The sequence below is a fragment of the Phyllostomus discolor genome, chromosome 14 (assembly GCF_004126475.2).
Source record: "Phyllostomus discolor isolate MPI-MPIP mPhyDis1 chromosome 14, mPhyDis1.pri.v3, whole genome shotgun sequence".
NCBI classification, from domain to species: Eukaryota; Metazoa; Chordata; class Mammalia; order Chiroptera; family Phyllostomidae; genus Phyllostomus; species Phyllostomus discolor.
The window spans coordinates 49,931,996-49,957,125 of record NC_040916.2 but is presented as its reverse complement, the minus strand read 5'-3'; the positions used below and the strand labels follow the sequence as shown (position 1 = coordinate 49,957,125).

Genomic DNA, 25,130 nt, shown 5'->3' with positions numbered 1-25,130 from the left:
TGCTATGCCTCCATGTGATCTCCATTTCTGTGGTTCTGTTCCTATTCTAGTTGTTTGCTTAGTTTGCTTTTGTTTTAGGTCTGGTTGTTAATAACTATGAGTTTGTTGTTTTTTTACTGTTCATATTTTTTATCTTCTTTTTCTTAGATAAGTCCCTTTAACATTTCATAAAATAAGGGCTTGATGATGATGAACTCCTTTAACTTGCCCTTATCTGAGAAGCACTTTATCTGCCCTTCCATTCTAAATGAAAGCTTTGTTGGATTGAGCAATCTGGGATGTAGGTCCTTGCCTTTCATGACTTGGAATACTTCTTTCCTGTCCCTTCTTGCCCGTAAGGTCTCTTTTGAGAAATCAGCTGACAGTCTGATGGGAACTCCGTTGTAGATAACTGTCCCCTTATCTCTTGCTGCTTCAAGAATTCTGTCCTTCATTTTAATCTTGGCTAATGTAATTGTGATGTGCCTTGGTGTGTTCCTCCTTGGGTCCAACTTCTTTGGGACTCTCTGAGCTTCCTGGACTTCCTGGAAGCCTATTTCCTTTGCCAGATTGGGGAAGTTCTCCTTTATGGTTTGTTCAAATAATTTTCCACTTGTTGCTCTTCCTCTTCTTCTGGTACCCCTATAATTTGGATGTTGGAATGTTTAAAGATGTCCTGGAGGCCCCTAAGCCTCTCCTCATTTTTTTTTGAATTCTTGTTTCTTCATTCTTTTCTGATTATATGTTTTTTTTTCTTCCTTCTGGTCCACTCCATTGATTTGAGACCCAGTTTTCTTTCCATCACTATTGGTTCCCTGTGCATTTTTCTTCATTTCACTTAGTGTAGCCTTCATTTTTTGATCTAATTTGCCATCAAATTCAACCAATTCTGTGAGCATCCTGATCACCAGTGCTTTGAACTGTGCATCTGATAGATTGGCTATCTCTTGGTCACTTAAAAGTATTGGCTCTGAGGCTTTGATCTGTTCTTTATTTTGAGCCATTTTTTTGGCGGGGCGGGGCGTGGGGGGTCTGGTCGCACCTGTTACATAGTGAGGGGCGGAGCCTTAGGTGTTCACTAGGGCAGAACAACCCAGTTGCTGTGTTGTGACGTTGTATGTGGGGACTGGACCAGAGAGGGAACAATGGCGCTTGCTCTGCTCTGTCAGATTTCAGTCCCCTCTGCCGCTTCCCACAAGCAAATTGGGCTCTCCTGGTGCTGGTTCCCAGGTGGGTGGGCTTGTGCACATTCTAGGACCCTGTGGGTCTCTCCAATGAACTCTCCTGTGAGGCTGGGAGTCTCTCCCAGCACCTCAACCTCCACAAGTATTTCCAATCAGTGTTTTAGGCTTTACTTCCCAGCGCCGGGGCCCTGGGTTGCTCTGTCTGTCTCACTGCTGGTTTTCACTTGGTTTATCTGCGCACGAATGTGTGACTGCGGATAGCCAGCTGCCTTATGCACCTCACTGGGTCTGCTTGTTGCCTCCCTGAGCCTGCGCCCACGCCCACAGTCTGCCACGGGGGTCTGCTAACTGCTGCCTGCACCCTGCACTCCCGGGTCTGTCAGCTGCCGCTTTTTCCTGCCACAACCCCTCTCCGCAGGCAGAGACTCTGCCCCTCTTACTGGTCTGGATGAATGGTTGTCGGGACTTCCGTACGGTTCAATTTTCTGTCTGTTCTGGTTGGTTTTTTGTTTCTAAATTGTTGTTGTCCTTAATTTCAGTTATGTGAGGAGGCACAGTGTGTCTACCTATGCCTCCATCTTGGCCGGAAGTCCATATGTAGCTCTTTTAGATTTGGCTTCTTTTATTTAGCAATATGCATTTAAGGTTCCTCTGTGTCTTTTCATGGTGTGATAGTTTGTTTCTTATTAGCATTGAATAATATTCTATTGTCTGGAGGTAACAGTTTATTAATCCATTCATGTACTGAAAGACATACTGGTTACTTCTAAGTTGGCAATTATGACTAAAGCTGTTATAAACATCCATGTGCAGGTTTTTGTGTGGACATAGGTTTTCAGCTCCTTTGGGTTAAATATCAAGGAGCACAATTGTTGGATCATATGGTAAGAGTATGTTTAGTTTAAGAAACCACTAAACTATCTTCAGAGTGTCGACACCATTTTGCATTCCCACCAGCAGTTAATGAGAGTTCCTGTTGTTCCACATCCTTGCCAGCATTTGGTGTCATCAGTGTTCCAGATTTTGGCCATTTAATAGGTGTATATTGGTATCTCATCATTTTTCTCAAAGAAAAATATAGGGATTAACACACTCTTTTAATTTCTTTTAAAATATTTTTAAGGTTTAAAAGTATTTGAAGTTTGTAATTCCTAGTAGGAAAACATTACCTGAACAAATACCCTAGTGGCAAATCACTGTAAAATGTTACACCTTATCTGGGGCAGAGAGGTAGGGATTCTCTTCAAAGCACCCCAGCTTTCTTCATGAGGTCTGAGGTATACTGGTTTATATTATTTCGACATCCATTGGGTGATTTAGTTGCCTCTTTTTTTTTTTTTTTTTTTTTTAAGCAAGGGCTTTATTTGTCAGATGGACATTACCCTTGACATCCAAATTTGGTGACAAGATTCATAACCTTTGGTTTACTCTGATGTTTTGACATATTTGCCAGGTTCTGGCCACAATCTGGAAGGCCACTATAACTTCTGGATGCAAGAACCTCTGGATCACTGACAATTTCATTGATCCCAGGCATTCCTGCCATTCTGGGCATGCCCTCTCCCTTCCCAAACGTCCCCCCAAGAAAGCCATGTGGGAAACAGCCATACTGAGCTCCTGATTGTGGCCTGGCTTCTTCCTCCCTCTGCGCTCACTCATGTGTTTTCTGAGCCTTCTTCACCCTTTCCATTCTTTCTTTGATCTCTTGCTCTCCATGTTTCTCTTTGATGTTCTGCAATTTTCTGTGCCCTTGGTTGAACTTCTTCAGCATTACACTAGCATCTTCATCATAATCCAGCTTGCAAGCAAAGGAAGAATATGGGCTGCTTCTTTCCAATGGCCCAGAAGTCTATGTGTTTTCCCTCGCCACTTGTAAGGTTGAAGTGCATTGGGATTTATTTCAACAGCTTTGTCAGTTTCAGATGGCAGCATATGGCTTCTGTAATTTGATGAAGATCCTGGCTCTCTTGGCATATAGAATGGCTGAGTGAGGATTCAGCTTGATGTCATCTGCGAACACGTCATTGACTTTCTGTAGTTCGCCATCATTTAGGGCATCAGTGGCAGCCACGTTTTTTATTATTTGCCTGATCCATCATCTCCTCATTTATCTCTACATTTTTACCTCCCGTTTCTTGAGGGATATCAGTGTCTGGTTCAATCACACCTTCATTGTCAATTTCAAGATCACATTCTTCACATGATAGTTTCTCTGTCTTTATGTTTTCCTCTACCTTCTTACTACTGTCTTTTTCTTCCTTGATATTTTCTTCTGCTTTGGCTTTAAGAGTCACAAGTGCTATTTTACCCTTCATGCTCTCCACCCGCTCCATCAGGAAGTATATTAGCTTGTTGTGCAGAATACTCAGATTGTGCTTACACAATTTCATGAAGGCCCGAAGCTGGGCGGGCTGGGGATGGTTGGAAAGCTTCAAGAGGCAGCGGGTGAGGCTGAGGCAATGGCTCAATTCCAGGGTGGGGCTAGGTAAAAGGGGGTGGCTGCTTCAAGGCAGAACCTCATCATTGTTTTAATTTGCATTTCCCTGATGACATATGATGCGGAATATCTTTATTTTTTTATAAGCGGTATACTTGCTGTAATTGCTTATGCTATTAAAGTTATCTCATTTTTTTCTCCCCTTTATTTCACCCTGCACTGCCCCCTCCCACTGGCATTCCCACCCCTTAGTTCATGTCCATGGGTTGTACATGTAAGTTCCTTGGCTTCTATAGTTCCCATACTATTCTTAACCTCCTGTCTATTTTGCGCCTACCATTTATGCTTCTTAGTCCCTGTACCTTTTTCACCATTCTCCCCCTTCCTTCCTCTCCTCACCGATAACCCTCCATGTGATCTCCATTTCTGTGATTCTGTTCCATTTCTAGTTATTTGCTTAGTTTGTTTTTGTTTTTGTTTTTTAGGTTCAGTTGTTGATAGTTGTGAGCTTGTTGTCATTTTACCGTTCATAGTTTTGATCATCTTCTTTTTCTTGGATAAGTCCCTTTAACATTTCATATAATAAGGGCTTGATGATGATGAACTCCTTTAACTTGACCTTATCTGAAAAGCACTTTATCTGCCCTTTGATTCTAAATGACAGCTTTGCTGGATGGAGTAATCTTGCATGCAGGTCCTTGCTTTTCATGACTTGGAATACTTCTTTCCAGCCCCTTCTTGCCTGTGAGGTTTCCTTTGAGAAATCAGCTGATAGTATTATGGGAACTCCTTTGTAGGTAACTGTCTCCTTTTCTCTTGCTGCTTTTAAGATTCTCTTCTTATCTTTAATCTTACCTAATATAATTCTGATGTGCCTTGGTATGTACTTCCTTGGGCCCAACTTCTTTGGGATTCTCTGAGCTTCCTGGACTTCCTGGAAGCCTATTTTCTTCTCCAGGTTGGGGAAGTTCTCCTTCATTATTTGTTCAAATAAGTTTTCCATTTCTTGCTCTTCCTCTTCTCCTTCTGGCACCCCTATGATTCAGATGTTGGAATGTTTAAATTTGATCCAGAGGTTTCTGAGCCTCTCCTTTTTTTTTTTTTAAATTCTCGTTTCTTCATTCTGTTCTGGTTGAATGTTTATTTCTTCCTTCTGGTCCAAACCATTGATTTGAGTCCCAGTTTCCTTCCTTTCACTGTTGATTTTCTGTCTATTTTGCTTTATTTCACTTTGCATAGCCTTCACTTTTTCCTCTATTTTGTGACCATACTCAACCATTTCTGTGAGCATCCTGATTACCAGTGTTCTGAACTCTGCATATGATGGGTTGGCTATCTCTTCATTGCTTAGTTCTATTTTTGGAATTTTGATCTGTTCTTTCATTTGGGCCATATTTCTTTATCTCAGGGTACCTGTTATGTTCTAAGGGGCAGAACCTTAGGTATTCACCAGGGCAGGACAACCCACATTGCTGTGGTGCTGTATGTGGGGGAGGGGCCGAGAGGGAACAGTACTGCTTGCTCAGTGCTACGCTGGCTTTCAGTCACTTCCCCCGCTTCCCACAAGCAGATTGGACCCTTCTGGTGCTGTTTCCCAGGTGGGTGGGTTTGTGTAGGTTCTAGGACCCTGTGTATCTCTCCAACAAACTCTCCTGTGAGGCTGGGAATTTCCCCAGTGTCTGCAACCCCTACAGATTTTTACAGTCAGAAGTTTTGAGCCTTTCTTTTCTTGTGCTGGAACTCTGGGTTGTGCAGTCTGTCTCGCTCCTCAGTTATTTCTCCCGGTTTATCTGCACGCAAATGTGGGATGGCCTGGTCCACCAGCCACCGTCTTGCCACACGCCCTCTCTGCCCTGGCTGCCCATCTCTGCCTTTCCTACCAGTCTGGATAAATGTTTCTTCTTCAACTCCTTGGTTGTCAGACTTCCATACAGTTCGATTTTCTGGCAATTCTGGTTATTTTTTGTCTTTAAATTTGTTGTTGTCCTTCTTTTGTTTGCGTGAGGAGGCAAAGTGTATCTACTTACTCCTCCATCTTGGCCGGGAGTCCTGGAGCATCTTTTCATATGCTTATTTGCCATCTGTATATATTCTTTGGTGAGGTGGCTCTTAAGGTCTTTGGCCCATTTTTTAATTGAGTTATTTGTTTTCTTAATTGGGTTTTGACAGTTTGCATATCTTAGATAACAATTGTTCATCAGATGCATGTTTGGCAAATGTTTTCCCCCAGTCTGTGGTTTGCCTTCTCATTCTCTTGATATTGTCTTTTGCAGAGCAGAAGTTTTTAGTTTTAATGAAATCTAATTTATCAATAATTTCAAGGATTTGTTGTATCTAAAAAGTCATTGCCATGCCCAAGGTCATCTAGATTGTTTCCTATGTTATCTTTTAGGAGTTTCATGTTTTTGTGTTTTACATTTAGGTTGATGTTCCATTTAGAGTTGATTTTTGTGAAGGGTGTAAGGCGTGTGCCTGTTTTTATTCATTTTTATTTTTTTTAATTAAAGTTGGCATTCAGTATTATTTTAAATACTTTATTTATTTTCAGAGTAGGGGAGGGAGAAGAGAGGGAGAAAAATCTTGAGGTGTGAGAGAATCTACCAGTTGCCTCTCTCACACCCCCAGCTGGGGACCTGGCCCACAACCCATGCATGTGCCCTGACTGGGAATCAAACCAGCAACCTTTCGGTTCACAGGCCAGCAGCACTCAATCCACTGAGCCACACCAGCCAGGGCAACATTTAATATTATTTTATATTAGTTTTAGGTGTATAGCATAATGGTTAGACAGTTTTATAATTTATGAAATGATCCCCCTGATAATTCAAATACTGACCTGGCACCATACATAGTAATTACAGTGTTATTGACTAGATCTGTGTCTAGATTCATTTCTTTGCAAGTGGATATCCAGTTGTTCCGGCACCTTTTGTTGAAGAGACTATCTTTACTCTGTTTGTGCTGCCATTGCTCCTTTGTCAAAGATGAGTTGACAATATTTACCTGGGTCTATTTCTGGGTTGTCTGTTCTGTTCCATTATCTATTTGTCTATTTTTTTCACCAGCACCACAGTGTATTCATTACTCTGGCTAAGTGAGGTAGCATCAGTCCTCTAACTCTGTTCTTCTTTAATGTTGTGTTGGCTAGTCTGGGTCTATTGCCTCTCCATATAAACTTTAGAATCAGTATGTCAATATTCACAAAGTAGCTTGCTGGGATTCTCTTTGGGATTGTATCGACTGTAGCTCAAATTGGGAAGAACTAACATCTTTACAATATTAAGTCTTTCTATCCATGAATATGAAATATCTCTCAATTATTTATTCTTTGATTTTGCTGATCAGAGTTTTACAGTTTTCCACACATAGATCTTGTACATATTTTGTTAAGTTTATACCTAAGTTTGTGATTTTTGGGGACACTAATGTAAATGGTATTGTTTTTAATTTTAAATTCACTTGTTTGTTGCTGGTATATAGGAAAACAACTGACATGTATATATATTAACCTTGTATTTTGAAAAGTTGCTATAATTGCTTAGTAGTTCCAGGAGTTATTTTGGTTGCATTTTTTCAGATTTTTTAAAAGATGTTATTTATTTATTTTTAGAGAGGGAAGGGAGGGAGGGGGGGAGAGAGAGAGAGAGAGAGAGGGAGAAACATCAATGTGCATTTGCTGGGGGCCGTGGCCTGCAGCCCAGGCATGTGCCCTGACTGGGAATTGAACCTGTGATGCTTTGGTTTGCAGCCTGTGCTCAATCCACTGAGCTACGCCAGCCAGGGCTCGCATTTTTTCAGATTTTATACACAGACGGTCATGCCATCTGTGAGTGAAGAAAACATTCCTTAATACATATCTCTAAAACATGTGGGCATTTGCTTACACAACCACACTGTCATTGTAATGCCCAACTAAGTTACCCATTAACCCTTGGAAATCAATACCCAGGCCATTTTCAAATTGTCTTGATTGTTTAAAAAAATGTATTTTTAGCCCTGGCTGGCGTAGCTCAGTGGATTGAGCACGGGCTGGGAACCAAAGTGTCCCAGGTTCGATTCCCAGCCAGAGTACATTCCTGGGTTGCAGGCCATAACCCCCAGCAACCGCACATTGATGTTTCTCTCTCTCTCTCTCTCTCTCTCTCTCTCTCTCTCTTTCTCTCTCTCTCCCTCCCTTCCCTCCCTAAAAATAAATAAATAAAATTTTTAAAAAATGTATTTTTACAATTGGCTTATTCAAATAAGGATCTAAAAAAGGTTCACATATTACATATGGTCGCTGTGTCTCTTAAGTCTCCTTTAATATAGAACAGCTCGTCTTCCCTTTTTCGTTCTTTCTGTCATTAACTTGTTGGAGAAGCCAAGTCATTTGCCCCAGAGGACATCCTACATTCTGGTTTTGTCTCTGCTTTCTTGTGTCATTCAGCTTGTTCCTCTATACCCCATATTTCCTGTAAATGGATGTTGGCTCTGAAGGCAAGATAAATACTCGTTTCCTTTTTGAAAATAGTATGTTCTTAATGTTCTCCAAAAAGGTAGGGAGGATGGGGTAGACGGGAAATCAGGTATCTGGCAGGGAAAGCATGAAGCGAGTTGTAGCGGGCTCTGTCTTTGAAAATAGCTACTTTCCTGTAGATCTGCTGTGTGGAGAAGTTTGGGGATCCCATGTGAGTAGCCCTCTTGGCTCCCTTATACAACTGTCAACAATGGGAGTACTGCGCGTTTGTATTCAAAGTGTTCTCACATTCCTTAGTTCATTTAATCCTGGCAGCTGCCCACTGACAAAGGGAGTACAAGTGGTGGTGTCTTCATTTTGAAGATATGCAACTGAGGCTCAGGTGAAGTAGGGGAGATGGTGTGAAAAGCACATTTTCTGATTCCAAGGGCTGTGACCTTTCTGTCCCTTTGTGCTGCTCCCCTTCCATCGACCCTGGGTGTTCCCCACTGCTACCAGCATCATCAAAGCTGGGTTATGGGCTGTGTAGACCATTCAGGTAGACATGACCTTTCTGTATCTGGGTTCTCAGAGAACATGCAGAATGAGAAAAGTGGGCAGATTCAATTTGGTTCAACAGTCATAGTGCATACATAACCAGACTGAGTGAGAGGTTACATCATGTAACATGCAGGTGGCAAACACAAGGTCCAGCCCTCCACCTTATTTTGTCCGGCCTGGTACCTTGTTTCTACCTGGTGGCAGCGCCGAGCTCCTTGCCCCTAGTTAAGGAGTACCGGTAGTTACGTTTATACAGTCCTAAAGTTACATTTATACAGTCCTTTGAAGGCAACTGCGAGGCTGTTGTGGCCCCTGGTGAAAATGAGTTTGACATCCCAGATGTAACAGATAAGAGCCTGTTTAAGCCCCACTGAAGGTGGGCATGTTATGTTATGATCTGTCAGGGGAGATTTCCTGGGGTGGTTGGGGGCTGAGGATTGGCCAATCCAGGTGTTTGGGGCAGCTTGGGAGAAGGTGATAACAGCCAGGCAATGGGCAGAGAGGGGAGCCGGGAGCAGGGCAGGAACAGGAGGCAGGAGAATTGGAGCCTGCTTAGAGGGAGAGAGGGCGGGAAGATCCTGTGGTTAGAATGAACTGCGGTGGCCTGGTGGCCTGCCGGAGCAGGTGAGAAGGCTCTCATGCTCTCGTGCTCTCAGCTGGATGGAGGCCTGCCTGAAGGAGGAGCTTCCTTCCCCAGTGGAACTAGAGGAGAGTCTCCGGAACGGAGTGCTGCTGGCCAAGCTGGGCCACTGCTTTGCACCCTCTGTGGTCCCTTTGAAGAAGATCTATGACATGGAGCAGCTGCGGTACCAGGTGTGAAATAGAGGTCTCTACCTTCTACCTTCTTCTCTCAAACTGCCCCTTCTCCTCAAAGCTGTGAGAGTAGAATGACCATATAACCTATTGTCTAAAACTAGATACTTTTGAGGATGAAAAGGGTGTAACTAATCATTGCACTGGGACAACAGGTATAAATTGGTATCTCCCAGCCCAGCAGTGTACATTATCCTTAGCAAGGGACGGACACATGATAGGGGGGCTTTCAGAGACCTCTGATATGAGAACTCCCAAGAAGACTTTTCTACCCACAGTTACACTCAGGCTTGTGGGTTTTGCCACCTGAAGGTACTTCCTGGGCACCCTGCCCTTCCCTGTGCCCTGGCTAGCCCAACTTACCTCTCCTTCCCATCCCAGCTCTGCACTCCCCTTTTCTAGGAAGCCTTACTAGATTGTTAATCCCACCTCTGTGCCATTTTCCCTAAATATCCCTCTGGACCCATTCTGCATTATTTCTGTTGGTCTGTGTGTCTCTGTCCTGCGGAGATGGGAAGTCCATGGGGCAGGGTCCACTGGCTCCTCCAGCCACTTGAATGGCTGTGGACCTCTAAGCTGTGGTCTGGGCTTTGCTCATAGGGAACCCCAAGAACTGTGGGAATAAACTCTCTTGTTCTTTCCTTTTCAGGCAACTGGCTTGCACTTCCGTCACACAGACAACATTAATTTTTGGCTCTCTGCGATAGCCCACATCGGTCTGCCTTCGGTAACCCTGGGCCTTAAGATCGGGATTCATCTGTACTGTTCACCAGTGCCAGCCCCTGCAGCCCTCTCTACCCACCCGTTTTGTCTCCCTGGGGCCCTTTAACCTTCCTCTCCATGTATTTTCTAAACTAACTTAATCTGAGAGTTTAAGTTCCTTGGGGCTGTGTCTTTGAACCAGGTTACTTGGTCTCTGCCTCCACTTCTCAGTGCGTAAACAAAGGAGGTGAAGGCCCCCTGACTCAAGTTTCATTGTCCCCTTTAGGCACTGAGGCCCTCCTGTAAGGCAGGAGATGGGGCTCGTGTAGGCCAGCCATCTTTCCACCAGGATTTCATAACGTGAAGCAGGGGATATCACGTCCCTCGGGGACAGACTTGGAAACCTAGGCCCCTGACCCCAGTTGAGTGTGTGGTGCATGTCTTCTGACTCTTCAAATCGCAGTCGGCTTCTCAAATATAAAACAGGGATAGTAATCTCTGCCTCTTGAGGTTGACAGGGTTGCATGATCCATCGGAACTCTTTTTTTGAACTGTAAAGAGCTATACAAATAAGGTTTGATAGGACTCTACAATGTATGATTTCTTTCTGCGTTGTTTTTCTTCATTGTAGAAGGATATTATAAGACAAGTTAATAGCAGTAAAAAAAAATACTTTGGTGGGAGGCAGGAACAGTCGAGGCCATGTGTCCCAGTGGGGTTGGAACACTTAGGTCTCTAGGTGTGGTCATTATGAGTGTAAAGTAATCAAGAGGTACTGAGATTGGACCTCAGTTGCTAGATGGTGTGGAAATCCATCCCTGGGGTGACTCAATTCCTCTTAGAGGGGCTCCCATTGATCAGAGGCCTCTGGCTTATAGACAGGGGTGCCACACCCTGACCCCTTTGTGGTTCTTGGCAAAGCATGCTTCACTGAGCCCTCTTTGGGAACATGGCCAGCTCCCTAGCATGCCACTTTTCTGGCAAGAGTCTAGGGTGAGGGGCACAGGCTGGCTGTGTCTATGGGATGAACAAGGGGCCTATTTCTCCCGGAGGACATGGCCTGTGTTCTATATCCTTTATAGCTCTGTCTAGTGTTTGATTAATCTGGGACTGTATGACCCTGTCTGTGACTGGCTTAGTATGTGTCCCCATTGCTTTTCCTTTACATTGAGCTGGCTGTAAATGGTTGGGGAGACTAATCTAGAAGCCCCAGGCAACAAAGGAGCACACACCCCAGGATGGAGGGGAAGACCCCTGACTCAGCCCCCTCTCTCCATATGTGGTGCTGCTTAAAGGTTCCCAGTGGCAGTAACTGTTGGTTTCCCCTCCAGACCTTCTTCCCGGAGACCACGGACATCTACGACAAGAAGAACATGCCTCGAGTGGTCTACTGCATCCATGCACTCAGGTGAGAGACCCCAAACTTCTCTCATCCTGGTTGCTCCAGGTGGATGCAACCAACACTTGACAGCAACAAGTGCTGGTGGCAGGAAGGATGGATAGTAGACCATAGGGAGCACCTCTCAGGAAAGTAAGGTTTTAGATTTGTGTGGTTGTGTTTAGAGTTATGTGCACGTTTGTGGGATATTTATGCCTAACCCAAGTGGGTGAAGGAAAAGAGCAGCGCGGGAACATTCTTCAGCTTGTGACTGGAGCACACAAGATTTATCAAGAGCAACTCAGTGTGAATGGGGAAGGCTCTTTGGTTCTATTCATAGCCAGCCATCAGCAACCAGTTGGCTAACTCATAGAATTGATTGACCAGTTCCTGTGTCCTACACGTCACTGCTTCCCGACTTCATTTCCTATGTTCTTTCAAGCCTCTGTGCCGTGGTTCGGTGGGTCTGTGCTCGCTATGCCCTCCCCACTCTCCGTCTCCATCCAGTGACCTGCCATTGCAGTGTGCCCTTATCTGTGAAGTCTTCCCAATCCCCAGATCTCCGCAGCATCTTATTTATCTTTTACGGCACTTGCCTTGGGCTGACTTCCAATAACATCTCTTCCTGTGGACTGGGGGAGGCTTGGGGGCAGGTACTGAGTGGTCTTCATCTCCAGGTCTCCATAGTATCTCCTGAAAACCCGTTACGGGCAGCAGGTCAAAATAAATCAGCTCCACTGCCTTCTTCTTTCCTAGTCTCTTCCTCTTCCGGCTAGGCTTGGCCCCTCAGATACATGATCTATATGGGAAAGTGAAGTTCACAGGTAAGCCGATTGTTCCCCAACCACCACAATTCTGGTCTGGCTCCTGGAGTTTTGGACCTGATGAAGGGCACCTATGGTATCATTGCAGCTGAGGAACTCAGCAACATGGCCTCGGAGCTGGCCAAATATGGCCTTCAGCTGCCTGCCTTCAGCAAAATCGGGGGCATCCTGGCCAATGAGCTCTCAGTGGATGAGGCTGCAGGTAGGGATTGGGTTCTGCTCTGCTAGGGGTAGGCTCAGTGAATATGGGAGGACTCTGAGCCTCACAGCCCTCAAATGGATTCTGGATACTTCTCATCCACAGGCAGGGCCAGCAGGCTACGTGATTGGCCTGGCCTCTGGGGGTGGAAAAGGGATGATGTCAAGTGGCTCATAGGTGATCTGGCTTCCTTACCTTTTTTCGATGCCCCCTCCTAGTCCATGCAGCTATTCTTGCCATCAATGAGGCAGTGGAGCGGGGAGTGGTTGAAGACACTCTGGCTGCCTTGCAGAATCCCAGTGCTCTGCTGGGGAATCTTCGAGAGCCTCTGGCAGCCATCTACCAGGAGCTGTTGGCCCAGGCCAAGATGGAGAAGGCTGCGAATGCCAGGAACTGTGTAAGGAAGAACCTTCGAATGCAGGGCTAGACAGCTGGATGGTTTGGAAAACCTCAAGTGAAACCAGGACTCCTATTCCTTTTGTTTCTGAGTCCCAAAGTGTCTCAGAGAAACTAACTTGCCAGTTATTTTAGGGAAATAGGAGAGGAACTTGGGATAACAATGAGGATAAGATAGGAAAAGAGGTTCTAGGGGGATGATTCTTCAGTAAGGGCTGAATGTAGAACTGAATGAGATTGGACTGGAGATTCCAAAGGCTGGTTGACTTAACTGTGTCAGTGCCAGGGGGGTTGGACCCCACAACTTCCCTGGAGTCCTTCCTACCACGCTGACCTTTTGGCCTTTGGAGGCTCCCAGAAGAAGAAATAGGTAAACACAAAGAGAAGATTTGATTGGTTTTCCCGGGTTCCCCTCTCAATGTAGTATTTGCAAGATGATGGAAAAAACCAGGACATCTATGACTGCTACCTGACTCAGGCTGAAATCCAGGGCAACATCAACCATGTCAATGGTAAGAGAGATAGGCCAGGAGGGGCTTAGGGGAATGCTTTCAGAGTGAGCTCCTGCATTGGGAGGTTTGGGCCTGGGGCCAACCCTTATCTCAGGGAAAGATCAGAGTCAAGTAGTGTCTGTTCAGGGGACTTCTGTTTAAATGGAGAGGACATGGGTTCCTTCAAGAAGGGGATGTGCAGAAAGGAGGGGGAGGTTAGGACAGGAGGGGCTGGTTGAAACTTCAGGGTTTGGGGTGGTAAGATGGGAAGGCTGCAGATCCAGCTGAAGAATTTGGGCTGGGTCAGTTAGGCCCTCGGAATCCAGGGGACTGGAGTGGGGGTAACTCTGGGCCAGCAGGAAGAGGGCAGATTTCTAGGGCTAGACTGGGGTGGTGGCAGCGGGCTTTCCCACAGTGTACACTGTGGAGTCTTGTCTTTTTCAGTCCATGGGGCTCTAGAAGTTGTTGATGATGCTTTGGAAAGACAGAGCCCTGAGGCCTTGCTTAAGGCCCTTCAAGACCCTGCCCTGGCCTTGCGAGGGGTGAGGAGTGATTTTGCCAACTGGTACCTGGAACAGCTGAGCTCAGACAGAGAGCAGAAAGCACAGGTCAGGCTATGTCTATCACCTGCTACCTTCTCTGTCTGACTACAGGATGGGGGAGGGCCTCTTATTTAGGCATCACCTCTGTCAATTCTTTGTACTCAGTGCTGGCTACATGTTTAAATGGTTAAATCATCCCAAAGCCTAACGAACTAGACCGATCACCTTTTGCTGTCTTGAGTTTCTCAGACTGCCTGGAGGGCCTAGGGACAGTTCACTATGCAGTGTTAGTGAACTCCCCCATTGCTGAATTGGGACCTCAACTTACTAGTAATCTTATTGTCAATGCTGTTGAATTTCTCCATGACACTATTTATATTTGCATTGCCTGAGTTGTTATATCAGATGCTTGCTGGGTAATAAAGGGTCAGAGGTTAGGGATTGGTGAACAGGGACAGGTTAATAGAGGTGGGTGGGCCAGGCTAGTCTGCCTAAATGGGAGAGGAGGGATTGACGGTAGGTGACTGGGTAGATCTGGGAGCTTATGCTGGCAGCTTCTAAATCATGTTCAGTGCTCCTGGAGGCCTCTTTTCTATTGCATCTCTTCCTTTTTCAGGAGCTAGGCCTAGTGGAGCTTCTGGAAAAGGTGGAGGTTCAAGCTGGTGTGGCTGCTGCCAACATGAAGGGTGATCAGGAACAAGCCAGTAAGTCATCTCCAGGCTGAGGTCTGGCCTGTGTGCATCACAGGTTCTTGGAAGAGTAACCCTTTGCCAGTTTCTGTGCAGTGCAGTGTAACCGATGCCTGATTTTCCTGCCTGGCAAGGGACTTCTCTCTTTTCTTACCTAGTGTGCCCTATTCCTGGCTGCCTGGAGGGACCCTACAGATAAGTTCATTAAAGCCTTAGAGATAATGACAGCACTGCACCAGGCTGCACTCCTGGGGCAGGCAATTTCCTTCTAGGCACTTGCCCTGTATTTTGACAGTTGCAACCTGAAAGAGTTCCTTTGCCTTCTGAAATGTAGTGATCTCCCAGATGCAATGACAGCAGTGCACTGTGAGTTTTTTTGCGCCCTTATTTCTCCCCTGTAGCTTGTGTGCTCCCTGCTGCCTGTGCCCATATCCACCTGGTGTTCTATAAGCCCTGGTGTTTCGAAGCTAAACTACACTGATGCACCATGGCCCCCCTTTTGCTTACTCCTGCCCTTTACAACCCACCCAAATGGCTTTACCTTGGAGCTGGTTTTGTATTCCTCTGTGCTTTCGTCAAGATTTGGCCCCCCCCTTGGCCCCCCAGGTTAGTCCTGGGAACCCCTGGGCTAACCTCATCTTAGTTACGCTCCACAGCCTGCTGTGAGTCCTATGCTCAACACCTTAGGAACTCACCTCAGCCATAACAGCCGCTCTGTTACCTGCTGAGCTACTCAACTTCTAGGCCTGACGTATTGGCTTCTTTCAGAGCTTCTTAAAGTGATGCAGCCCCTTTTCCTCCTGAATATTTAGAAACACATTTTGAACCTAGCAGAATAGTTTTTAAGAGCAGTTATAAAGCCATCTCTCCTCAGAGATCCCCAGCAGAACCTGATTGGTCAGGAGAATAGAAATGGCTCTGAATGGCCAACCTGGGCAGCCTTACTTCTTCCTCCCCTGCAGTGCTCCAGGCTGTGCGGAGGATCAACAAAGCCATCCAGAAGGGAGTGGCAGCTGACACAGTGAAGGAGCTGATGTGCCCTGAAGCCCAGCTGCCTCCTGTGTACCCCTTTGCCTCGATTGTGTACCAGCAGGAGCTAGCAGTACTCCAGCAGCAGCAGGGGGTAAGCTCCAGCAATGTGGGGTCTTGCTCTCAGGTTCCCAAGCAGCTGGAGGGATCAGGCAGTCAGCCCAGAGCACCCTCTGAAGGTAGTCTTAGATGCTGGCAGAGATTAGGGAGGAAGGAGGGTGACCAGGCTTGCACCCCTGAGTATAGTATAACAGCAGATACTCTTAAGCAAAAACTGCTTTACAAACTTACTTAATCCTTAAAAGAATCCTACAAATATTATTTCCATTGTAGAGATGAGGAAACTGAGGTGCAGAGGGTAACTTGCCCAACACAGGTGTAGCTGGCAGTGCGGAGTGAATGCTGAGCTAAATGTACTGGCAGCCCATGCTTTTAACAACTCTGCTGTCCCACATCACCCCAGTCCATACAGCTTCTCTGACAGTGGGGTGTTAGGACACTCCCTTTGGGTGATGGGGCCTTCCCAGTCTATTAGAGGATCTAGGCAGAGAGACATAGGGAGGGAAAAGTAGATCATATAAGTGGAATAGGACTTCAGACCAAGAAAGTGGAGTGAGCAGAACTAGGGGTAAGTCTGGAAGGCTTCCTGGAAGAGAGGAAGAAAATTATACCCACAGCAGGCTCTTATAGAGCATCAACTCCAGGCAAAACGCTCAGGAAGGGCACAGTCTCAACACAGGAGACTATAGCCCAAGTATCAGATAAGAACTAAGAGGTAAAGCCTAGTGACAAAGGTTGTGAACTTTCAAGCCAGGCTACCTGAGTTCAATTTCTTTCTGCTACTTCCAGCCAAGTGACCCTGGGCAAGTTATTTACCTTCTCTGACCCTCAATTCATATATAAAATGGGAACAATAACATATTTCATGAGATCATTATAAGGATTAAACAAGTTAACATGTGACTGGGAATGAAACTGTCATGTAAGTTTTAGCTGTTTTTTAAAAAACATTTTATTATTTTTAGAAAGGGGAAGGGAGGGAGAAAGAGGAGAGAAACACCAGTGTGATAGAGAAATACAGATCAGTTGCCTCTTGCACACCTCCAACCAGAGACCTGGCCTGCACCCCAGGCATGTGCCCTGACTGGGAATCAAACCAGCTACCTTTTGGTTTCTGGGATGACACCCAACCCACCGGGCCACACCAGCCAGGGCAGTTTTAGCTATTGTTATTGTTCACAGTATTCTGCTTGTAGAGGACAGGGATGGTTCTCTAGACAGAGGGAAGAGTGTAAGCAGATATTTGAAAAGGAGGAGGACTGGGCAGAGAAGTGGGGCTAGAGTCTTTGGGGTGTGTGGTGTAGGGTGGAGGGGCCCACTTTATCTTTCTGTCTGTGTGCCCAGGCCCTAGTGCAGTTCTTGACGTGTGGAAGGGACCAGAAAGGAGCTAGTGGAGCTCACAGTTGTGCGTGGGCTCTGGAGTCAGGCAGCTGGGTTTAACTTACATAATTTGATTGTGGGCTCACCTGTGAATGGGGATGTTGAAACCTGCCTCATTGCTTGTTATGAAAATTAAATGAGCCCTGGCTGGGGTAGCTCAGTGGATTGAGCGCGGGCTGCGAACCAAAGCATCGCAGGTTCGATTCCCAGTCAGGGCACATGCCTGGGCCGCAGGCCACGGCCCCCAGCAACCGCACATTGATGTTTCTCTCTCTCTTTTTTTCTCCCTTCCCTCTCTAAAAATAAATAAATAAAATCTTTAAAAAAAAGAAAATTAAACGATAATTTGTGTGAAATACTTACACACTGAACATATAGTAAGCATTCTCAGATGTTAAATATGACTGTTAGGGAATGGGGTTTTGGGATAGAGACTCTGGGATATAGCGGAGTCTTGGGGGCAGGATGGCAGGTGGACCCCAGGCGCTGCATTCACCAGCCCTCCCCCTGCTATAGGAGCTTGGTCAGGAGGAGCTCTTCGTGGCTGTGGAGATGTTGTCAGCTGTGGTCCTGATTAACCAGGCCCTGGAGGCCCGTGATGCCAGTGGCTTCTGGAGCAACCTGGTGAACCCTGCCACGGGCCTGGCCGAGGTGGAAGGAGAGAATGCTCATCGGTGAGAAAGGTTAAGCCCCATGTTGAGAGGGAATGTAGGGAATGGCTTGGAGGGAATATAGCCAAGACTCCCAGTTCTACTTAGAGACTAGCCTTCTTACGTGGTGGCCTTTTCTTCCTAGGAGTGGGTTGGAGCATAGTCATTCCCCTTTCCATAATCTAACTGCTCTTATATCACAAAGATTTGAGGACCCACTTAGGTGCCAGATACTGTTCTACGTGCTGGGAAACAATAGTGAACAAAATGAAGTTCTGCTCTCCTCAAATTTACACGCTAGTGGTGGGGACATACAAAAAATAAACATGCCAGATGATTAGGAGAGAAGAGGAGCTGTGGTGGAAATAAAATGGGGCACTAGGGGTACTTATGGGGGGTGGGGGCAGGCGGTCTGTCTGTTTCACACAGTGGGGTTACAGAACGCCTCTCTTGTAAGGGGGTCATTTTGAGAGGGACCTACAGGGCAAAAGTGGTTCACATGAGGCTCTCAGGGGCACAGGCCCTGAGAAGTGAGCCTGGCATATTCAGAACACACCAAGAAGCCATCGGGAGATTGGTGGGAGATGAAGTAGAGGCCAGACGATGTAGGCTCTGGCTTTTAGTCCAGGGAAGATGGAAGCCAGAGGAGGGTTTTGAGTGAGGAGGGAGATGATTTAACCTACTTTAAATAGGATCACTCCAGCTGTTGTGCTGAGAATTGACTACAGGTTAGAAAGGGAGAAGCAGGGAGACCTGTTAGACATTTATCGAAGTAATCCAGGCAGAGGTAGGTGATGGAGGCTTGGCCTTGGGCAGTAGCAGTGGAGGTGGTGGAAAGTGTTCAGATTTGAGATATATTCTGAAAGTCAAACTGACAGGATTTGCTTATGTAATGGATATGGGATCCATTATATGTGAGAGAGAGTGGAATCAGATATGACATCCAGATTTTTGGCCTGAGAGGTTGGTGTGAGTATTTACCTAGGTGGGAGGTACTGTGGAATATACAAATTGAGCAGGGGGATCAGGAGATCAGGGTGAGCTGTTGGGTTTGAAGTGCTTATCAGGCTTTTACATGGAGATGCTGAGGGGGCAGCTGGGATTTGTGAACAGGCTGGAGGTGTGCTTTGGGGAGTTATTAGAATCTGGTGTTTCAAGCCATGAGATTACCTCAGAAGGATGTGGGTGTGGGGAGGAAGGAAGTTTGAGGCTGAGCCTGGAAATACTCCAATGTTTAGAAGTCAGGGAAGAACCAACAGAGCAGGCTTAGAAAGAATAGCCGGTGAGATGAGAAGAGAACCAAGAGACTGATATCCTGGAGGCCAAGTGAGGAATGTGGTTCAGAAATTTCCTCTGACTTCTGGCTGATGATGCACTTGCTCACCCTGCTGCCAGTTACTTTGATGCTCTGGTAAAGCTGCGACAGGTGCAAGGAGTGGATGGGGCCTTCTTGAGCTGGAATGACCTGCAGGCCACTGTGAGCCAGGTCAACGCCCAGGTCCAGGAAGAGACCAATCGTGAGTGGAGTCTTGGGTTGGGGAGCATGGCCCACCGCAGGTAGCCCTGTCTCTTAGCCATACGTCTGGGCCCTCTGCCCATCTAGCTGTCTTTCCCAGAGGTCTTTGCGGTCAGCCTCATCAATGAAGCTCTGAACCAAGACAGCCCTGAGAAGACCCTATTTGCCCTGCTGCTTCCCTCGGCTGGCCTGGACAATGTCAACCTTCCTATTGCCCCTCGGTACCATCTTCTCCTCGTGGCAGCCAAAAGGCAGAAGGCCCAGGTGAGGTTTGGGCTGTCTGGGTTGGTCACCAGAGCAGGAAGAACATCCCTTGTTGGTAGGGCTGTGACACCTTGTAGGTGTCACTGAGAACCTCGACCTAGTGAACACAGTTCTCTCTAGGGGTGGGGGCAGGAGGAGGACAAGATGGCCTGCATGGCCAGAGCACTGACAGCTCTAGTCGTGGGCACAGAGAGAATGGTGGGGGCCTGTGTGTGAGGAGGGCACAGCCTGGGAGCCAGAGAACTGGGCTAGACACATCCTGCTCTGACATCAGAGACCGTGTAGCCTCTGGCAAATCTCTAATGTCTCTGAGCTCCACGTATCCATCCATAAAATACTACATGCCCTGGTCATGGGGGGGAAAGTCAAATGAATTGAAGAATGCGGTGTACATAATCTTTCTACTACCTTGTGCGGCAGAGTTTAGGAAGCAGAAGGTGAAGGTCAGGATCAGGATTGGCCTGAGAAGGTGTGAACTGAGGCGTAGGGTAATGGGGAGTAAGGGCAGTAGGTGGAGCCTTCATTGTTGGCTCTCTGTGGACATGGCTGAGGAACAAAGGCAGGAAGTGAGCTGTTAACAGGGTGGTGGATACTGAGGTAAGTGTAAGAGAGTTCTGGGGATGCTGTGGCCAAGCTGAGTCGATGCTGGGCTGACCTGAAAACAGGTAGGAAAGAGCCTTCTGAGGGCAGCAGTCCCAGAGAGTCACAAGGCTGTGCCTAAGCAGGGCAGGAGGATGAGGACTGGGGAGTGGGGACTGCTGTCCCTGTGGCTCTGCAGTGGGGTTCCCCCAAGAGAACCTGGGAACCAGGGAGACCACACTGGGCGTTTCTCTTTCCTATCTCTCAATTTTCCAGGGGACAGGAGATCCTGGAGCTGTGCTGTGGCTGGAAGAGATCCGCCAGGAAGTGGCTAGAGCTAACCAGGACACAGACGCAGCTCAGAGAAGTAAACGGGCTGGGTAGGGGCACCAGGGCAGAGAGGAGGGAAGGAACTGTGGGTTCAGCTGGAGCCCAGATAATCAGGTGGACTCCGTCTCCCTTTCAACCTCCGTGGGGAAGCGGGCTGGCTTCAGAAAGGGAGGTCAGCTGCTCAGACCACAGGATGGGTTTCCCAGAAGTGACTGGGCAGGACAGCCTCCAGAGTTGAGAGGGCATTGTCCACTCACTCACTGCCTCCTTCTGTGTGGGCACTTTCTCCAACCGAGTGGGCATGTGGAATCAGGTGGGGGCCAGACGTTCGTAACATTTGCTATTGGTAGCTTGTTTGGGTTCTAACAATCAGCTCTGGCTAGAGAATGTCTAGTCTTGAGTGCAGAGAGAGGAGGGGTTGGTTTTGAGGAAAAGTAGGTAGGATCAGTACAAACAGACAGAAACATGTTAGTTCTCAGTGCCTGGAGTCCCTACGTCCATCTGTCTGTCTGAGTGACTGGAAGGCAGGTGCTGCATCAACCACCTCCACTTCTTGGACTTTATTCTCCTCCTAAGGAACTGTCCTGAGGCTCTGTGCCTATACCCTGCTGTTGACCTTCTGTATAAGTTGACTTTCCTTTTACCCAGCCCCGCCCCATGCCACCTCCCTCTAGGAAGCCTTTCTCAACTGATCTCTTTTCTTCCAAGCACAGCTGCGTGCTGCTGCTTTTCACATGTCTGCATCCATCCTGGGATATTCCCTGTCCTCTCCATCATATCGGGTGTTTTAGTGTCCTCTGAATCCCTCCCTGGTGGACAGGACAGGGCTCATGGGAGGGACTCAGAGAAGGATGACCAGTCCTTTCTGATGACCCTGCCAGTGGCTCTTGGTGTGGCTGCCATCAATCAGGCCATCAAGGAGGGCAAAGCAGCCCAGACAGAGCGGGTGTTGAGGAACCCCGCTGTGGGCCTCCGAGGGGTGGTTCCCGACCTTGCCGATGGCTACCAGCGGGTCCTGGAAGATGCCATGGCAAAGAAGAGGCGCGCAGGTAATGGCCTTAGCCTGACCTCCAGTTGTCTGCCTGCCCAGCCACCTGCTGCCCCCACTGACCCTTCTTTGCTTACTTGGTTTCTGCTTAGGGGACACAGCTTTCTGGGTTCAACATGACATGAAGGATGGCACTGCCTACTACTTTCATCTACAGACCTTCCAGGGTACCTGGGAACGACCCCTTGGCTGCCACCTCAACACCTCCCACCTGACTCGCGAGGAGATCCAGGTTGGCAAGGCCCCTACAAGGGAGGGGACCATGGGTGAGGGATCCCCTGTAAGAGAGGCTCCCACCCACAAAGGCATCAATGGCTATTTTTTCCTGCCTCCACAGGCAGCCATCACCAAGGTCTCTGCTGCCCATGACCGCCAACAGCTCTGGAAGGCCAACGTTGGCTTTGTCGTCCAACTCCAGGCCTGTCTCCGTGGCTTCCTGGTTCGGCAGAAGTTTGCTGAGCATTCGCACTTTCTGAGGACCTGGCTCCCAGCAGTCATCAAGATCCAGGTGGCAGGCTCTGGCTTTCTCAGTCCTCAGGGCCTGCACTTACCAGGCTTCATGGTTCCCTCACTAGTTCCCTTTTGCTGAATGGGTTTGGGATGATCTTTTGGCTTCTGAACATACTGGTTAAGAGCATGGATTCTGAGCCCCAGACTACCTGGGCTTGCTTCCCATTTCTATCGCTTATGGCAAGTTACATACTTTCTCTGTTTCTTCATCTGAAAAATAGGAATCTGAAAATTATAGCACCCACTTTATAGGGTTGTTGTGAGGATTAGTGAGATAATATCTATAGTGCTTTTAAATAGTGCCTGGCAGGTAGGCAGACACATGGCCTACGTGCTGGTTGCTGTCGCCACCGTCTCTGTCCAGAGGGTGGGAGAGCTGCTTGTTAGTTTCCCATGGGGAGAGTGGAGGAGATTTATTAAGACTTCAGGGTTTAGACACCAGGAGAACTTCCTTCTAGAAGAAGAGGAGTGAAGAGAGGGTGGTGGATAAATGCAGAAGGAGCAGAATATCTCTTAGGGAAAGAACTGCTGTCCTTTCTCTTTAGTCAGCCCTTTCCGGTTTTATTCTTGCAACCTGGGGCTGGTTCAGTGTGGCCTCGAAGACTGACCCACAGGTAAGATTGACCCAGGGTCATGAGGCCAACTAGAAACATAGGCCTCAGGCCCGACCACTTAATAAGCCAGGAATGGTGGAAGGTGAACAAACAGAGACCTTCCCAGGTGGTTGTGACCTGGAGTGCCCTGTGGAGATGTTGGCAATGTAAAAAGACTTTATTTAATGAGCATTTCTGAATGCCTAGTATCTGCAGGGGCACAGAGATAGGTGTGAGACACAGCTGACTGATCACACCTCTCCCCTCACACGCACTGGAGTACAACTGATGTTACAACTGTGGTAAAGAGACAAAGACAGCCCCAGAGTATCCCAGGGAGACAGAGGCACAGGCTGACTCAGTGGCCCTCAGTTATGGATTATGATCTAGGCCATGTGGGTGGTAATTGAAGGCTCAGGCTTTGGAGTCAGAGGCTGGAGTTTGCCTCCTTGGTCCTGCTGTTTCCGGGTCTTACGACCTGGGGCACCCACCTAAGCCCTCTGCAGCACTTAGTTTCCTCGTTTATAATGGTGGTGCTTGCCTCATCTGACGGTTGAGTAGGACAGTTCCATGTGGCATTGAGTGTAGTAGGCACTCTATTGCTAGTGTAGCCACTAAGAGTCACTAAATTGCAGGACCTCAGTCCAAGAACTCAATACAGAGTCTTAGTAACAACATTCAGTGGCCTTAAGCACAGGGGCTCCCTCCTATGAGCCCAGACTGGGATTTCGGGCCAATTCTAAGGAGCCAAAAAGCCACACCAACAGTGGGAGGAGGATCGAGTCATTTGCTACCAGCACTGGTGCTGTGCGGGTCTGGTCTGTCCTGAGAGACAGCGGAGGGGACACACAACCTCAGGCCCACTGCCTTCCACCTGCGGAGAAGGGAGAGTCAGAAATGAGCCCTCTTGGGTGTGCTGAGACTGTAATCTCTCCTGAAAGCTCTGACCTTGGCCAGGACCTCAGTCAGAGTCCTGAATTCCAACCAATCCAGATTGGGAGGCCTCCTCTTTAAGGAGGAGCCATGGGAGGTGGGGGCAGGGGCAAGAGCAGAGAGACCTTTGCCTTTCACTCCAGCAGCTGCGCAGAGGGAATGTCAGGCAGTACCTGGAGCAGGAGAGGAAGGAGTGCTGAGGAAAGACTTGGAAATGGGTCCCTCTGGCCTCTACACTCTAAGAGGAACAGGCAGCTGGTGTCATGGAGCCAAGCCGTGTCTTACATCCTGTCCCAATGGAGGGACAATATAATCCTCAGGCTAGGGAAAGCCTGGCCTTTAAGAAGGGCTGGGAGGACAATTGACTGAAAGGGAATACACATAACCCACCAAACTGTGACATTGTTAGTGGTGGAGCACTCCAGGGCTGCAGTGTCCAGGAGGTATTTGACATGGGCCAAGAAAGTCAGGAAGGGTTTCAGAGGGGAGATGAGGGCGGGCATATAAACACAGATTCGGGGGCAGAAAATCATAAAGCACGTTTAGGAGAAAGGGAAATGTCTGATGTGGCTAGAATCCTTAAGAAGGTAGGGAGTCAGGTGGGAGTGTGGGTCAGATGGCTGGGGACCTTGGGGCTGAGAGAGACTCAGTCCAAGTGGTTCTTCAGGAAAACTAATGTCACGCAAGCTTGGGGTGAAAGGGAAGAAGGCCCTCGGAAGGAGACAATAATAGGAGGGAGCCGTGAGATTTGTGTCTTAGAGACCAAACAGGGTGTGGATTATGGAGGAGATGGTTGCTTGAACCCTTTGTAGCCGACCGGGGAGGGGGAGAGGCCATCAGACTGGCAGCTGAATGATTGGGGACCTTGCTTGCTTAGAGCTGGGGTGGGGAGCTGTGTGGTAGAGCTATAAAGAGAAGTGTGAGTTATAAGGGTCTTAGTGACCTGCCGCCCATTGGTAGAGATGGGGGGCACACAGCTCTGCCTGTGCACACTTTCAGACCTTGGCACTGTGTGCCTTCCCAGACTGAATGTGAGGGAGTGCGGAGTGTGTGACGTTGTTCGGGTGGATTCCAAATGGGGGGATGAGTGTGTTTTGGAGGGATATGGTGCATGGTTTGAGGTTGGTGCGGTGCCGTATGCTTTACTGATTTCTTTTAAGCAACTGTATCTTACAGTTGAGTTTCTGTGAGGAGGTGTTGGTTAGCATGTGTGTGCGCTCCACTGTCTAGTGGGTACATACAAGCTGGTACCAGGGAGTGTGGCAGAGGGCCTGGTGGGCTGTGTGCAGGGATTTGGTCTGCCCCTGAAACTGGAAGTTCTTTGAGAACAGGACGTTTCCCCTCCCCCGTCTGCTTGCCTGACCCCACCCTTCCCTGGAGAGCCTAGGGTATGGCTTTTCCACAAACCTCTCAGGCCAACAGCGACCAGCCAAGGTTACTTCTTTTTCTCCCCTGATGTGCAGGCCCATTGGCGGGGTTACAGACAACGGAAGCTTTACTTGGAACGGCTGCAGTATTTAAAAGCAAACGTAGATGCTGTAATCAAGGTAGCTGTCATGATTGGGCAGGTTCCTTTCTCTCTTGAAAGATCCTCTGAGAACAACTTTT

General features: G+C 47.8%; 1 protein-coding gene and 1 pseudogene across 2 annotated transcripts in view; one reads left to right on the top strand and one right to left on the bottom strand.

Annotated features, from left to right (window-relative positions):
- IQGAP3 (IQ motif containing GTPase activating protein 3) overlaps window positions 1–25,130 on the top strand; it is a 48,841-nt gene that overhangs the window by 7,730 nt on the left and 15,981 nt on the right. Inside the window, exons 3-20 of one of the 2 annotated variants that reach the window (XM_028502698.2) lie at window positions 9,253–9,409; window positions 10,059–10,136; window positions 11,443–11,519; window positions 12,246–12,313; window positions 12,402–12,515; window positions 12,731–12,909; window positions 13,333–13,420; window positions 13,844–14,007; window positions 14,558–14,645; window positions 15,593–15,753; window positions 17,616–17,773; window positions 19,145–19,266; window positions 19,366–19,529; window positions 20,385–20,475; window positions 21,320–21,487; window positions 21,579–21,718; window positions 21,824–21,994; window positions 24,986–25,069. In XM_028502698.2, coding sequence (XP_028358499.1) covers window positions 9,253–9,409; window positions 10,059–10,136; window positions 11,443–11,519; window positions 12,246–12,313; window positions 12,402–12,515; window positions 12,731–12,909; window positions 13,333–13,420; window positions 13,844–14,007; window positions 14,558–14,645; window positions 15,593–15,753; window positions 17,616–17,773; window positions 19,145–19,266; window positions 19,366–19,529; window positions 20,385–20,475; window positions 21,320–21,487; window positions 21,579–21,718; window positions 21,824–21,994; window positions 24,986–25,069 — 2,272 coding nt within the window. The remainder of the gene's footprint in view (window positions 1–9,252; window positions 9,410–10,058; window positions 10,137–11,442; window positions 11,520–12,245; window positions 12,314–12,401; window positions 12,516–12,730; window positions 12,910–13,332; window positions 13,421–13,843; window positions 14,008–14,557; window positions 14,646–15,592; window positions 15,754–17,615; window positions 17,774–19,144; window positions 19,267–19,365; window positions 19,530–20,384; window positions 20,476–21,319; window positions 21,488–21,578; window positions 21,719–21,823; window positions 21,995–24,985; window positions 25,070–25,130) is intronic. The other variant, XM_036015977.1, reaches the window with a different exon arrangement.
- On the bottom strand, window positions 2,275–8,267 carry LOC114488789 (annotated as a pseudogene).